The sequence below is a fragment of the Eschrichtius robustus genome, chromosome 11, assembly GCF_028021215.1.
Source record: "Eschrichtius robustus isolate mEscRob2 chromosome 11, mEscRob2.pri, whole genome shotgun sequence".
NCBI lineage: Eukaryota > Metazoa > Chordata > Mammalia > Artiodactyla > Eschrichtiidae > Eschrichtius > Eschrichtius robustus.
Genome location: NC_090834.1, coordinates 43,589,728 through 43,605,851, shown reverse-complemented (window position 1 = coordinate 43,605,851; position 16,124 = coordinate 43,589,728). Strand labels below are relative to the sequence as shown.

General features: G+C 36.3%; 1 protein-coding gene across 1 annotated transcript in view; it reads right to left on the bottom strand.

Moving 5' to 3' along the window:
* SLC36A4 (solute carrier family 36 member 4) overlaps positions 1 to 15,289 on the bottom strand; it is a 41,317-nt gene extending 26,028 nt beyond the window's left edge. Inside the window, exons 1-5 of the mRNA XM_068555600.1 lie at positions 15,132 to 15,289; positions 4,220 to 4,343; positions 2,537 to 2,627; positions 1,232 to 1,320; positions 111 to 206 (exon numbers count right to left, since the gene is read on the bottom strand). Coding sequence (XP_068411701.1) covers positions 111 to 206; positions 1,232 to 1,320; positions 2,537 to 2,627; positions 4,220 to 4,343; positions 15,132 to 15,183 — 452 coding nt within the window. The 5' untranslated portion in view covers positions 15,184 to 15,289. The remainder of the gene's footprint in view (positions 1 to 110; positions 207 to 1,231; positions 1,321 to 2,536; positions 2,628 to 4,219; positions 4,344 to 15,131) is intronic.
* Positions 15,290 to 16,124: the final 835 nt, after the last annotated feature.

Here is a 16,124-nt window from a genome sequence, read left to right as displayed (position 1 = left end):
TTATCATACTTTTGTTAATGTATCTTGTCAGATTAAAATGCTTAAAATTAATGTAATTTTAAATATTATTAATACTTAAAATAATTATTAATAACATAGCAAGTACTTACCGTCCCCATGCTGCTTGCTTCTGCAGACAACTCCAAGGACTTACTTCCATAGCAAAACTCACAGTGTCACTATACCCTAATGTTGACCTTTTAAACCTGAAAGTTAATGACATACATGCATATGAAAAAGAAAACTTTTTAATTGGTCCATAAATCCATTTCTTGAAAAGAACATCAGATAAATGGGCTATACACTGACAGAGGAGTTTTTGAAATTTCGAGATCTGCATACTTCTTAAGTTATCTCATGAAATTAAAAATTTTTATATACCCTTCTTACCGGTATATTAGTTTTTATCCACTATTAAAGTTTACGTATTTGTTGAATTCATATAACGTAGTAATTGTGTTTCACTGATTTAAATGTTTCAATTATCTAAAAACATCAACTACACTGTTCATGCTTAAATTATTCCATTCTTAGAACGGCATTATTTAACACATCTGTACAGGGCTTTATAATATATTGTTATACAAACTACCCTATTTAATCATCAAAATAGCCATGTTGCCTCTCCTATTTTTTTTAAGTATACATTGTTATTTAAAGATCATAAATGACGTGCCCAAAGTTTTAAGAACATTTAGCACCAACAAAAAAGAGTTAAGATTAGAATATCAGTTTATCAGAATAGACAATATTCATTTTTTTAAAAAGTTGTTTCACTATCCAACAGAATCATTTTATGATGCAAAAATAAAGAAAACAAAATATTGTTTTATTGACTATCTACCAACCCACATACCAGCAAAGAGCAGCAAAGGCATTACACCCAAAATGAAATTACTAACAAATTAAAGACCATTATTCTTTAACTAAAAGTAGCCCTGCTGCCTCCATTTTCCCTATATAACTTCCCTGATTTTTTTCACTTACACTGAATAAAAGAAACCATTCTATTTCACTTCTTTTAAAGGAAGTATATATATTCTGACTAGATTGCAATCATATGAAATGCTACCTTTTCCCATATTCATTATCTTAGACTTATCTATGTAACAGATTATAGGAAATACAACTTCTAGTTGCAAAGCAGAGTAGAAATATAAGACTATCTGATACTTTAAGTAAATATATAGATTTAAGATAAATTAAATAGACTTAACAAATCCACATTTACCTCTGACATAGAAAGTGACTGCAACGTACCAAAATGTGCATACAGTGAACAGAAATAATTCCTATAAACACAAGGCTGATTGGTCCAAGCTGTGAGGGAAACATTTTATAATATTTAAATATTTCAGTTTAATAAAAATCAAGTTACCTTATAAACAATGAGACAACAGACTACTAATTTGCAGTGAATAAATATGTTAGACAAAATGATTAGAGTCATTTGCATAAGGGAAATTAGTGAACCTGATACAGAAAGAATTTAGTAATATTTAAGACAACCACATATGATTCCATCTTATCGACTTGGCTATCCAAACCTATGAATGTAGAGTATAGGTATGCAACAAAGTAGAATAGAATACAACATCATATTTAACATCAGATGGCAAGTCTGTGACTATCAGTGTCTCACCATTATAAGTATATGCAACTATGAATCATTAGCTAAATGACTAAAAAGCACTGTATCATCTGGGATTGTGGGCAATCTACTTCTTCTATAGATTGCTTGTTGAGAATTACGTGTGAGAAACTGTGCCTAGAAAATAATTATTTGAAAAAGTGGTACATAAAAATTTTCAAGTATTTATGTACTAAAATTAAAATGATGCCTGATTATTGAGAGACAGACAAAATGTTGCCAAAGTTTATTTTTATAATCAGAAATTTTTAAGTCTCTCTAAATTAGGGTGGACAAATCCAATGCAGAGAAAGATGATAGTTACAACTGTTGTTAAGAAAACCGGTCAGTTAAAAAAAGTTAAATATAATTTCACTACTTCGTAAGTGAATTCTCCCCTATCAGGATTCTCTATAATTACAATAATTGGCTCTAACAAAACTTTGAATATTTGTTTTCAAAAGATATTGTTATTCCTTTTCTTAACTATTATTCTTTAAGTCTGAAAACTACATATTTTATTTGGAATCTAAAAAACTATAAAATTTCACCAATACAAATACTCTATAAATATATTTGTTGATATGAACATATTACTTAAATACCTCAAAATCCAAAAGAATAATAAGATATAACCATACCTGGAAAAATCAAATACTGATTTAGAATCTTTCTGTCAAATATTATAAATAAGTAATTAAGTAGAAATGAAAAGAGTAATTAACTCTCATTTTTAGTTAGATATTATTATCACAGTTCACATAATTCTATCAGCAACAGCTAAATGATTATCTAGTTGTCACCTGACCAGGTTATATTTGACTAGATCAGATGTTAACTTGTAATTTTTGCTGTAAATTAAGACTGATAACTATTTTAACTAGAGATTACAAAGATGAGTCTTACCACTATGCCTGCATTTTTTATTGCCAGTGGAAGTCCTAAAAGACCGGTTCCAATATTTCCCTTAAGAAGATGCATAAGAGTTTGTACAAATCTGAAAAGTAAAAGTTGTAAGATTTAAACATTTTAGAACAAAAGCTATTAAAATCACATGACCATGGTTTTAGCATTAGAAGGGAACTAAAAATTAATCTAGGCAAGGAATCAAATTAACATTTCCATTCAACCAGAGGTTGAATGAGCCAAAAGTTATATTTGGTTCAAGTCCTATCTCTGCTACTTAAAAGTGGAATACAACTGTACTGCTGAACTGAATGAATAAGCATTTTCAGAACTCTAATGAAAAACTGATGAACTCATAAAAGTGCTAACAAAAGATCAAGATGAAAAAAAATTAATTACATGGGACTGAGTGAACTGATGAGGATGAGTATAATTTTTGTGACTTTCTGTTTGAATTAAAAAAAAAAAAATCCCACAAGGACTCAGAGGCAAAGAATATACAAATCAATTTTCACTGCAAAGTAAAGGAGCTGTTACAGTGGAGGATTACTGGACTGAATGTCAATATTATGACATAGTATGAGTGTGTTTCGTGTTTGGTAATTGCAATCATTGCTGCTTTTGTTGTGGTCATCCATTTACAATGCTTGGTGTCAGTCTATCTCTTGTAAAAATAAAATACAGTGTGCGTGTGTGAAAAAAAAAAGTGGAATACAGAGGGTTACTATGGAGATTAAATGAGTTATTTAAGTGAAAGTATTTTTGTACTTATTAAAGTAATAAAGAAAAGGTAATTTTCTCATAAGATTCTTTGCTGCTATGATATTCAGAACAATGTTGAAGATTATATACAGCTAAGCTGGTAAAACAGCAATTTATTGCACTATCTATGTAATCATGATATTAAACATAGTTGATCTATGATTATCAATCTCAGAGGAAGTTAATTAAAAGAAAAAACATACAATTTCTAAAACTATGTGTATCATCAGGTAAGATAAATACTAATTAACTTTCAGACAACATGAACTCCCAAGGGATTTCACCTAAGAAAAGTTTCCAAGAGGCATTTGAAGGAGGTCTCTTGACCAAGGAAAAACAAATTAAACTAGGAAGAATAGCACAAATTTTTAATTTATGAAACAAAAATGCTTGCCTAAAATTTTTTTACTTTATACTATTCTTTTTTGATCAATTAAAATGTTACTTTGCTTAACTGTTAAATCACTATTAGAATAATACCTTATTCAAATCTATTAATGATGACAAAATAACAAAAAAAGTTTAAAAAATGTTCCACTGCTTTCCTGGGACCATGACTTTGTTTCATACCATTCACTCAACATAAAGAAGTGTTTACTACCTACTTCCCACGGTCTAACTCCTAACCATTTCAGAAGCCCCTTCTCTTAAAATTTCTTTTCCTCTCAATCTGATCTCCCTTCTTTCAAGATCCATAGCATTTGATACATATCATCATTTTAGTAATTCCTACACACGGCTCTGTAATTTAGATGTATTTCTTCTTTCCCAAATAGACTATAAACGCCTTGAGGGTGGGGACCGTATCTTATTCATCTTCGTGTCTTCTGTAGTATCTACTTAAGTGCCTGGTCCATAGAAGATGATTACAAAATATACACTGAGTGAAAAGAGAAAATGACATTTAACCTTAACACTTACGAAATACCCTCTTGATCATCAAGCTGGTAATGCTTCTGAACAGGGAGGAGTTCTTGCTCATGTTCTTCATCTGATGTCCCATCAAAGTTTTGCTCATTTATTAAGGGTCTCATTACATCCATATCTTTAAAAAGAAAAAGTGCTTCACTATCATTTTAAAACTTGGGTTAAAGCTGGAATAAATAACATTTTTAATAGTAGGACATGCCATTTGTACGCATCTTTACCATTTCCACCCTAAGTTAATTCACATTAATACTTCTGAGTTTTACCATATTTAGAAAGAAACAACTAGACTTATTTGCTGGATATTTTGTTTGGACTAAGCAGTGCAAAGTGAAAGGCATAAGTATTCAAAGCAAAATGTTTTCTGTTTTGTCTACCTGAGGTTTATACTAAATGATGATAGAATTATGGGGTGAAAAATGTGAAGAAATAATAAAATGAACTTCCATCTCTTGTTAGCTTCAAATCATACTGAGTACATAAATGGTAATCATATTTTAATTTATTTTTGTTCTTAAAATTAAAAAAAAAATTTTTAATTGAAGTAGAGTTGTATAATATTATATGTTACAGGTGTATGTATAGTGGTTCACAATTTTTAAAGGTTATACTCCATTTATAGTTATAAAATATTGGCTACATTCCCCATGTTGTACAATATATCCTTGTAGCTTATTTTATATCTAATAATTTGTACCGCATAGTCCCCTCCCCCTATATTGCCCCTCCCCCTTCCCTCTCCCCACTGGCATCCACTAGTTTGTTCTCCATATCCGTGAGTCTGCTTTTTTGTTATATTCACTAGTTTGTTGTATTTTTTAGATTCCACATAAGTGATATCATACAGTATTTGTCTGTCTGACATAATACCTTCCAAGTCCATACGTGTTGTTGCATATGGCAAAATTTCATTCTTTTTTATGGCTGAGTAGTATTCCACTGTGCATACATACCACATCTTCTTTATCCACTCATCTGTTCATAAACACTTAGGTTGCTTCCATATCTTGGCTATTGTAAATAATGCTGCTGTGCACATTGGGGTGCATGTAGCTTTTCAAATTAGTGTTTTGGGTTTTTTTGCACATATACCCAGGAGTGGAATTGCTGGCAAGCATAATTTTAAATGCTTTAAGAAAATTATAAAGCCATTCCAATCTTTAAATTTTTAGTATCAAAATCTGTTCTTATTTCTAGCAATTTTTAGCATGATTTTGCTCCTTCTGAGGAGAAAGATAACACTAGTCATCACTGTCTGTCTTGTTCTCATAAAATTCACTAAATTCAAATTTATTGAGATGACTGATAAGCATTAGTAAGGTCTGAAGTATAGGATATTTTAAAGAAGTGAAAGTTTGTTCCATTCAAATACATACAATAAACCTATGTAACAGGGAATTGGGGTAACCTAAATGATTTAGTTGGAAATGACTGATTGACATAACTTTTTAAAACTTCTTATTTTGTAATAATTTCAAACTTACATTAAATTTGCATGAATAGTACAAAAAAAACTCCCATGTACCCTTTACAGGCTCAACAAATTTTAACATTTTGCCATGTTTTCTTTTTCTCTCTCAAATGTTTATCACTTTTTATTAACTATTTGAGAGTAGGTTACATATATCATGCCATTTTACCCTATCACTAGCATGTATTCCCTATGAACAAGAATATTTTCCTGAATATTCACAGTATAGTTATCAAGTTCCAGTAGTTTAATATTGATGAATACTTTTATTTAATCTACATTCTATTTTCCGGTTTCATCAACTGTACTAATAAGGTTCTCTTAGTAATTTTTTTGCAGTACAGGATCATGTATTGCATTTAGTTGAGTTATTCTACTAGTTACCTTTGCCATTTTATCTTTTATGGTGCCCTTAATCCTCTTTTTTTCTTAATCTTTTACTATCTTGTTTATCAGTTTTAAATGGTGTCCTCTGACTTCCACCTATACAACAATTAATGGTCTTATTCTACTTTTGGCTTTCTGTGTCTCTTATTCTCTCATCTTTCAGTTGTATTCTTTCTATCTACTTTGGCAATATACAAAATGCTTTACATACTGTTGTTCAATCATGTCCCCACTCATGTCTTAGACTTAAATCTACAATCAATGTATTAAATGCTTGTGATCAGTCCTCTGCCAAAGTTTCCTCAATCGTCCCTTGGCTGGAAGAAGTTCATTCTCCTGTAGAATGTGCATCAGAACCACCTGCAGGGCTTTCTTAAACACAAATTGATATACTCCATGCAAAAGCTTCTGATTTTAGCAGGTCTGAGGTGGACCTGAGAATATACATTTTTAACAAGGTCCCAGGTGACTCTGATGTTGCTGGTCTGGGGACTACACTCTGAGAACCACTCCTCTAGTAGATTGCTCAGGAAGGGCTCATGGGCTCAGTATTCCCTGAATTTTTGTATGTTTTAAACTATATTCTATAGCCTTGATATGAAGGACAGCTAGACGGAACATCCTTGGCTCACACTTTCTACCCTTGAGTTTCTTGGAAAATGCTGCTCTACTCTTAACTTACTTTGTATGCTATTCTTGAGAAGTCTGATGTCAGACTAGTTTTCTCAGCCATTACATAATTTGTTCTTTTTGCTTGAGGTCCTGAGGAATCTTCCCTTGTTTTAAAAGTCTAACGGTTTTATTATGATATGTCTTAGGGTTGAGCACTCTGAGTCAAAAGGGTACAAAGTGGGTCTTTTTGATATACTGATTTAGGTTTTCTTTATTTCTGGAAATTTTTCTTGGATTATATCTTTAAGCATTTGTTTGGTTCAAATATTTTGTTTTTCTTTTTTAGAGATTCCAATTACATGCTGGATCTTTGTTGTCTGTCTTCCATCTCAACTACTTTCTCTAGAACCCTTTTACTGTCTTTCTTTACCTCATTTAAATTCTTCTTTGAAATTCAATGACTTAAATTTTCATTTCAATATATTTCCCTTAGACACCTTGTAATTTATTCTTTATTTATGATTTCTCCTATTGCTAGGCATTTCATGGACAGGGATCCTAGTTTGACAGTTATTTCCTTCTGTCAGCACAGTGAAGTTCAGTTTATTTAATGGATGATGTTGAGTTATCAGGGGTCATAGAGAGTAAGTGGCATGTCTTCTGGTTCTTTTCCATTTCTGCAGAATCTTCAATTTCCCCCCTGTTACTTTCCTTCTTCTCTTTACTTCCAGGGATCTGAGGGGCATCTCCACTGTTTTTTTATCTCCTTCTCCTCCAGAAGCAATGTTTTGCCAAGGCTGTCTCCTCTTTTCCTGCTAATATTCAAATTCCTTCCCTGTATTCAGTGCTGTGAATTACCAACTCCCAGACCTGACCTCTGTTTAGACTTTTAACACTTTAGTTTAGATTTTCTCTTTCTAAGGGAGATTTTCACTGTGCTTCTTCCAAGCCTCCTGCTCCCCTCTCCTCTTTTCCACAGAGATTCTAAAGACTCCTCCTCCACTCTCCATATTTGCAGCAGCGACAGGAGCTCTGTTTGAAATTTTGTTTATTTTTCTATTTACAGATTATTTGAAGTTTGTGGTATCCTTGGTCTCCTATTAATGTTATAAGAATAATTTCATGAATGTGTTTACTTGTGCTCCTTGTTGAACAACAGGTTTTGGGGGAGGTATGTGGAGAGATTAGGATTTAGGCAGCTGCCATTATCCCAGTGCTATTTGGAACTCAGCATAACCGTTTTTCACAAGAGTAAAGTTATGCTTTAAGATACTGAAAGATTCTTTAGCTTTGTAATATATTTTGAAATCAGGAAATGTGATCAGCTTTGTTCTTTTTCAAAATTGTTTGGGATATTTAAGGTCTTCTGTAATTAAAACATTATGATATTGGCATAATGACAGACATACAGACCAATGGAACAGAATAGAAAGCCCAGAAATCAGTCTGTGCAACTGATCTTCAACAAGGGTGCCAAGAATACACAATGTGGAAAAGACAGCATTTTCAACAAATGGTGCTCAGAATACTGGGTATCCACATACAAAAGAATGAAATTGGATTTTTATCTTATACCATACACAAAAATCAACTCAAAATGGATTAAAAACTTATATGTAAACTTGAAACCGTAAAACTTCTACAAGAAAACATAGGAGGAAAGGTTTAGATATTGGTTTTGGCAATGATTTCATGAATATGTCACCAAAAGTACAGTTAACTAAAGCAAAAATAGGTAAGTGGGACTACATCAAACAAGCTTCTACACAGCAAAGGAAACAATCAACAGAGTGAAAAGTCAATCTAAGGAATGGGAGAATAAATATATTTGCAAACCATATATCTGATAAGGGGTTAATTTCCAAAGTACATAAGGAACTCCTTCAACTCAAGAGCAAGAAAAACAAAAACAAATAAAAAAAAGAACCTAATAACCCGATTAATAAATTGGCTAAAGATTTGCACAGACATTTCTCCAAAGAAGATATACAAATGGCCAACAGAAAAGATGCTCAATGTCACTAATCATCATGGAAATGCAAATCAAAATCACAATGAAATGTCACTTCATACATGGTAGGGTGGCCATTATCAAAAAGCAAAAGGCAAAAAAGCAACAGGTAAAATTAATTTTAATAACATTTTATTTAACCCAATATATCCAAAATATTATCATTTCAATGATAATGTAATCAATATAAAAATTATTAAAAAGATATTTTACATTCTATTTTTCATACTAAGTCCTAGAAATCCAGAGTGTATTTTACAATTACAGAATATTTTAATTCAGACAAACCATATTTCAGATCAGATACACATATGGCTAAAGGCTACCATGCTGGACAAAAGTAGAGTTTTGTGCAGAGGCGTGACATGATCTGATTTATATTTTAACCAGGATTCCTCTGGGCCTATCTTTTCATGTAGAAAATGAGAGTAGTAATTTCTACCTCACAGGGGTTTTGTGATAGTGAAATGGGATAATATATATGAAGCATAGAGCCTCGTCCTTGGCACATAATAAGTAATCAATAAATATTAGTTTTCTTCCCCTTCCTACATAATGAAATATTAGAAAAAAATTTTGCTTTACAGGATTTTAAAATATAAATCTGACATGAAATTAATTCATTTACTACTAATAATTAATAATTCTGAGCACTTATGGGCTACAAACTGTGCTATAATACTGACTATGCATACAGACAAAATATGTTATGCCAGACAGAAGGAAATTGAGACTAGTGAAGGAGACAAATACTTAAAAACCTAACATTGGATAAGCTTTAATAGAGGTAAGAACATATGAAATAAAACAGGAATACTCATGCAAAGTAATTAAAAATTACAAAATCCAACTTACATTACACATAAAGTCTATTACTTGCCAATGTCTTGCCTTTGGCCAAATATTGAATTGGACAGCTCTGAAAAATGCTGTGATTACTACAGTTAAGAATTAACAAAAAAAAAAAAAAAGAATTAACAATGCTTTATACGGTGTTAGAGAATGTTCTGATTTCATTCTTTTACATGCAGCTATCCAGTTTTCCCAGCACCACTTATTGAAGAGACTATCTTTTCTCCATTGTATATTCTTGCCTCCTTTGTCACAGATTAATTGTCCATAAGTGTGTGGATTTATTTCTGGGCTCTCTTTCTGTTCCATTGATCTGTGTCTGTTTTAGTGCCAGTACCATACTGTTTTAATTACTGTAGCTTTCTAGTATAATCTGAAGGCGGGGACTGTGATTCCTCCAGCTCTGTTCTTTTTTCTCAAGACTGTTTTGGCTATTTGGGGTCTTTTGTGTTTCCATACAAATTTTAAATGTAATTGTTCTAGTTCTGTGAAAAACGTCATTGGTATTTTGAAAGCGATTGCACTGAATTTGTAGACTGCACAATGGAATACTGCTCAGCCATAAACAAGAATGAAATTTTGCTATTTGCAACAACATGGATGGACTTGGAAGTCATTATGCTAAATGAAATAAGTCAGAGAAATGCAAATACTGTATGATATCACTTATATGTGGAATCTAAAAAATACAACAAACTGGTGAATACAACAAAAAAGAAGCAGACCCACGGATATGGAGGACAAACTAGTGGCTACCAGTGGGGAGAGGGAAGGGAGGAGGGGCAATAAAGAAGTAGGGAGTTAAGAGGTACAAACTATTAGGTATAAAATAAGCTACAAGGATATATTGTACAATGTGGGGAATATAGCCAATATATTATAGTAACAATAAGTGGAATATAATCTTTAAAAATTGTGAATCACTATATTGTACACCTGTAACTTATATACTACTGTACAGCAACTATATTTCAGTTAAAAAAAAAGAATTAACAATGGCTTATAAAACATTATTAATCAATGGATATCAAACTACCTAGACAAAATTATTTCTATATTATAAACCATACATTATACAACATATGTATACATTAATGGTGCATACAATTGGAACATTCTTAGGCAGTGCTTTTTATGCTCTCTTATATTACCCAGGCAATTGTTTCAACCTGGATTTTCTAACCTAAAATCAACCTAAATTTCCAGCTGTTGTCCGAATAGAGAAAAATCACATTCATTTAGCAATATGTATTGAAACCTTTAAAATGTTTCTCCTTTCCACCGAGTAATTCCACTTCTGCAAATCCAGTATATGGAGAAAAGGATTTCTGCACAAAGATCTTAATCAAAACACTATACAGAGAATTCGGAAACAACGTAAATGTGCAACCATCAGGAAACTGCTAAATTCACTACAGCAGTGGTCCCCAACCTTTCTGGCACCGGGGACCGGTTTCATGGAAGACAATTTTTCCACGGACTGGGAGGGGGAGGGTGCAGGGATGGTTCAGGCGGTAATTCGAGCAATGGGGAGCGGCAGATGAAGCTTCACTCGCTCACCTGCTGCTCACCTCCTGCTGTGCAGCCCGGTTCCTAACAGGCCTCAGACTGACACCAGTCCACAGCCCCAGGTGTTGGGGATCCCTGCACTACAGTACAGCCACTTTATAAACTATGACACTGACAATTAAATTTTGGTTTTGAAGTGTAAATAAAACAGGGAAAATGTATCAATTGCTGAGCAGGAAAAAACTGGATAATCACAGTATGAGTGCAATGATGTTTTTAAAAGTTAATTAAAAATTAAAGAAAGGAAATATATCAACATGTGAATAAGTTAACAAGGATATATACAGACAATGAGAGCGTAAGTACCTTTTTTCTGTCTTTCCCTGGAAAATGTAAAAGTAAGAAGGAAGTAATAAACTTGCATTACTTTTACAATAGCAAAATAAAAGAAACCACTTACTTATATTTTGGCAATTGATAAACTGAAAGTGGGAACAGTTTCTTTTTAAAAAAAATAATATAAATAATACAATGTTACCTAAATCTATAAACTACTACATGTAAGATGGGAACAGTAACTGCTGTATTCATTTCTGAGGCAGAGAAAACGTGTACAGCAAGAAACCTTCCAGAGGTCCCCATCCTCCTTGAAATAAAGTGCAGACCTTAAGGAAACCTGTATCTTAACAACTCTACCAGTGCTCTTCACACAGACACCCAATTTTTAAAATTCTTTTTTAAATTAAATAATATTTGGTCATTGTAGAAAATCAGAAAATATAAAGATAAGCAACATTTTTGAAAATAAAATGACCTCATCACCTAGAAACTACTGCTGGCAACATTTTAGAGTATACACAAACACATACACTCACTCCAGTATATTTTCATTCAGTCCCATGGCTTTAAATATTATCTACATGATGATGACTTCCGAATTCGTATCTCCAGCAGAGACATCTCCCTAACTCTAGACATAAATCCACCCGCCTACTAGACATCTACACTTTCATGTCTAATAGACATTTCAAACTTAGCACGCCCCAAACTGAACTCCTGATCTTCACCACCAAACCTGCCCTTCCTGGCTTAACCCATCTCAACTGGCTATGGATTACTGTATAACAACTTATTGCTGCCATCAGGATGCCTCAGTTCTATGCAATGTGGGCCCTTCCTTACAGTTGCTTGAGTATCCTTGCAACATGGCAGCTGCCTCTCCCCAAGTAACTAATCCAAAAACGAGAGCCTGGCACAATGCCTTTTAGGACCTAGCTTTGAAGTCAAACATCATCACTTCCACCATAATCTATTCACTAGAAGCAAGTTACTAAATACAGCCCACACTCAAAGGGAAGGAAATTAAGTTCCTCCTCTTGACGAGAGAAACATCAAAGAATTTGTAGACGTATTATACAACCACCACAACATCTCATTTGATGGCAATTTCATTCTTCTAGACACTCAGGTCCCTGGAGTTATCCTTGTCTCCTCTGTCTCACTCTCACCCCTCATCTAATCTGTTAGGAAATCATTCTCGTTCTACTTTAAATATATATCCAGAGTCTAACCATTTCTCTCCACTCCCACTGCTGCTACCACTACTGCCGTGAAGGACATGTCCACCTGTCTCCTGAATTGCTGAAATACCCTGCTTCTACTTTTGCCCCTTACAGCGCACTCTTCACACAGTGTGATCCTTTCAGAATTTAAGTCAGATCATGTCTCTCCTCTGCTGAAACCTTGCACTGGCTCCCCATTCTCTCAGAGCAAAAGCCAAAGGCTTCACATGGAACGCAAGACCCTACATCAGAGGCCTCCAACCCCCAGGCTGTGGACCGGTACCGGTCCACGGCCTGTTAGGAACCAGGCCGCACAGCAGGAGTTGAGTGGCAGGCGAGCAAGCAAAGCTTCATCTGCCGCTCCCCATCGCTCGCATTACCGCCTGAACCATCCCCCCACCCCACCCCACCCCGCCCTCACTGGGTGGAAAAACTGTCTTCCACGAAACCAGTCCCTGGTGCCAAAAAGGTTGGGGACCGCTGTCCTACATAATCTGGCCTCATCACCACCTTGATCATTCTGCTTCAGCCTCCTTGCCCTCCTCACTATTTCTGTCTTTACTCCAGCTGTTCTTTCTGCCTAGAAGAGTCTTTCCTCAGATATCCACTTGACTAATTCCCTCACTTCTTCCAAGTCTTTGCTCAAGTCCCACCTATTCAATAAGGTCCATTCTGACTACTTTATAAAATGCTATAAACTGCCCAACTCCCACGCTCTCTCCGGATTTCCCTTACTCTGCTCTTTTTTCCATAGCACTTTTAGCCTAATGTACTTTAAATTAACTGATAATTGTCTTTACTGTTCATTGTCTGCTTCCTCTTACTAGAATATAAGCTCCATGAGAGCAGGAATCTTGATCTGTGTTGTTCACAGATGTATCACAGATGTATCCCAAATGCCTAAAGCAGTGCCTAGCACATAGGAGAAGCTCAACGAATATGTGTTGAATTAATGAAGAGACATAACTTTAAAAAATTAAAATAATTTAGAAAACTTTTTCAGTTAGTAAAAATACATATGGCGCACATCTTCCCATATGACTTTAAAGGGCTATTCAGTATATGACTACATGGCTATATCACAATTTACCCAAACAATTTCCTTTAATTGGACATTGAGATAGTCACCAGCTTTTCTCATTTATAAATAACGTAATGAACATCTACTGATATGTTACATGACTTATTTCCTTGGGAGATATTTCTATAAGTAGAAATGCTGGGTCAAACGATGTGTGCATTTTTAAGGATAAGTATATTATACTGCTTTTACCAGCAATGCATGAGAATGCACATTTTCCCACCTCCTAAGATGGGTTATTAACGAATTTAAAACAGATAAACCTGGATTCCTATCTGGGTACTGCCATTAATGAGCTTAAAATTATTCTATCTATAAAACAGGGATAATAATTGCACCGACCTCCCCATTGTTGTGAGGATTAAAGGAAACAAAACATATGTAAAGCACTTATACTGCTCGACACAGTAAACATTCAATAACATGTTAACGTTTATTTCTACCATTACTGTGACTTGAAAGAAATCAACTGCAAAGTGCCCTGCACATTATTACAGGACGGCAATCTGTTACTATAATAAAGTATTTCTTTAAAGCTCAACTTCTTTTTTAATCATTTAGCAACGAATTACAAATATTCCTAATACAATGCATATAACTGGGAGGAACAATATTATTACCACCTCGATCTCTATTTTTGTTTTCCTTTTGACAGCGGGAAACCATAAACAATGTTTTGCATTCCCTGTCGCCAAGGAGACAAGACACCAGAGGAAAGCAGGAAAACAAACTCTGCCAAGTGAGCCAACTACACGTCATATATCAGTCTGGTCAGCACGTCCCGCTCGCCACTCCTGGGGTGGCAGACGGTAAATTAAGGATTCACCAGGGACTCCGAACAGGGCTGCCGTGTCTGAAAAGCCAAACTATGGCAACTTCCTTAAAGCATCGTTGGAAAAAAACAGTGAGTCACAGCGAAGGCTCGGCATTGCCTTTGAAACGTACACCAGCGCACGCTACCCGTCAGCGCGCGCACGCGCGCGCGCACACGGACACACACACACATTTTGACGCCCTCTGTAGGGCCTAGCTTTTCGCCTGACCCAGCTCTCAGGTCGGACAACTCGCTCCTGTGCAGGTGCTGACCCGGAGGTCAGTCACCTCCTAAGCCTCGGCTCAACCCAAATGTCCCAAGGAGGTGTGCTTTGCTGGTTTTACATTCAAACCTACGCCAGACCCACAACCCCAAGAACCCTGACCCCCAAGAAACCCCAATAACGACCGGAAAGCCACTCCGCGTTTCCCGCTGTCTAGGGACAGGAAACGCGAACCCGGATGCGTGGGGCAGGGTGGGCGGCCGCCCGGGCGCCCGCACCGCCCCCCGACCGAGGCTGAGCGCGGGCTCGGGGCTTCGGCGCTTCCCGCAGACGCGCATCCCTGCGCCACGTCGGCCCACACCCCCGCCCGCGCCCAGCACCCACCGAGCTCTTCGTGCCCAGCCGCCTCGGCCGCCGCCGGCGCCGCAGCTTCCATCTCTCGGGGGTCTCCAGGACGCCGCCGCCCCGGGATGCGCGCTCCTGCCGCTGCGTGGCCAAGGCCTCCCGGGCTGAGCGAGAACCTCGCCCGGCCTGCCGCACCGCACCCGCGCGGCGGGGAGCATGCGCAGTGGGGCGGCCCGGCCCGGCCGAGGCGCTGGGGCTCGAGGAGCCTTCCTGGAGCGCTGGGTAGCGGCCAGTGAGCAGCGCTCGGGGTAGAAGACCCGAGTGAGAGGAGGTCCGGCTGCAGAAGGGCAGGGTAACGGGAGAGGAGGGACGTTTTGGAGATAACTAGGGGTAGTAACTAAGAGCTGGCGGAGACCCAGGCCTATAGCTCCCTGGTGCGGATGGGGGTGGGGAGGGTGTCTTTACAGATGACCCCGAACTTAAATTCCAGGAGCCCATCTGCTTGCAAGGCTTTAGCATTCTGCAGGGCACCTTGAAGACTGCAAAGTAGGAGGGAATTTGCCCCATCCATGTTGGAGTTGTTTTTCCGTCTCTATGCCTCTGTTTAGAGATAGAGGGTGCCCTCAAGTAGAGTTTCATGTAGTCAAATAGTTTCACTTTAAGGATTTTTCAGTGCCCTTCAGATACTTGACGTTAGCCACAGTGTTGAAAGGAAATTAAGGTTAAGGGTAATTATACTGATGCAGTGTCAAATATTCTTAAGCACTATACATGCATTGTCTTATTTAATTCAGAGGACAAGCCTGTGCGATAATTCTAATGTGTATATCCATTTTACAGATGTGGGAACTAAGCGCACAGAGCTAAGTAACCTGTCCAAGGATAATAAAGTAGTAAATGGCAAAGATGGAATTCTATCTGCAGCCAGATCTGGGGCTTTCAGTATGCAGCTGGCCCCTCAGGTGGGTACATCAGTGGATGAAGCAGGCTTTTGGATAGAATGAAAGCGCTTTAATTTTGAAATTGCTCTTT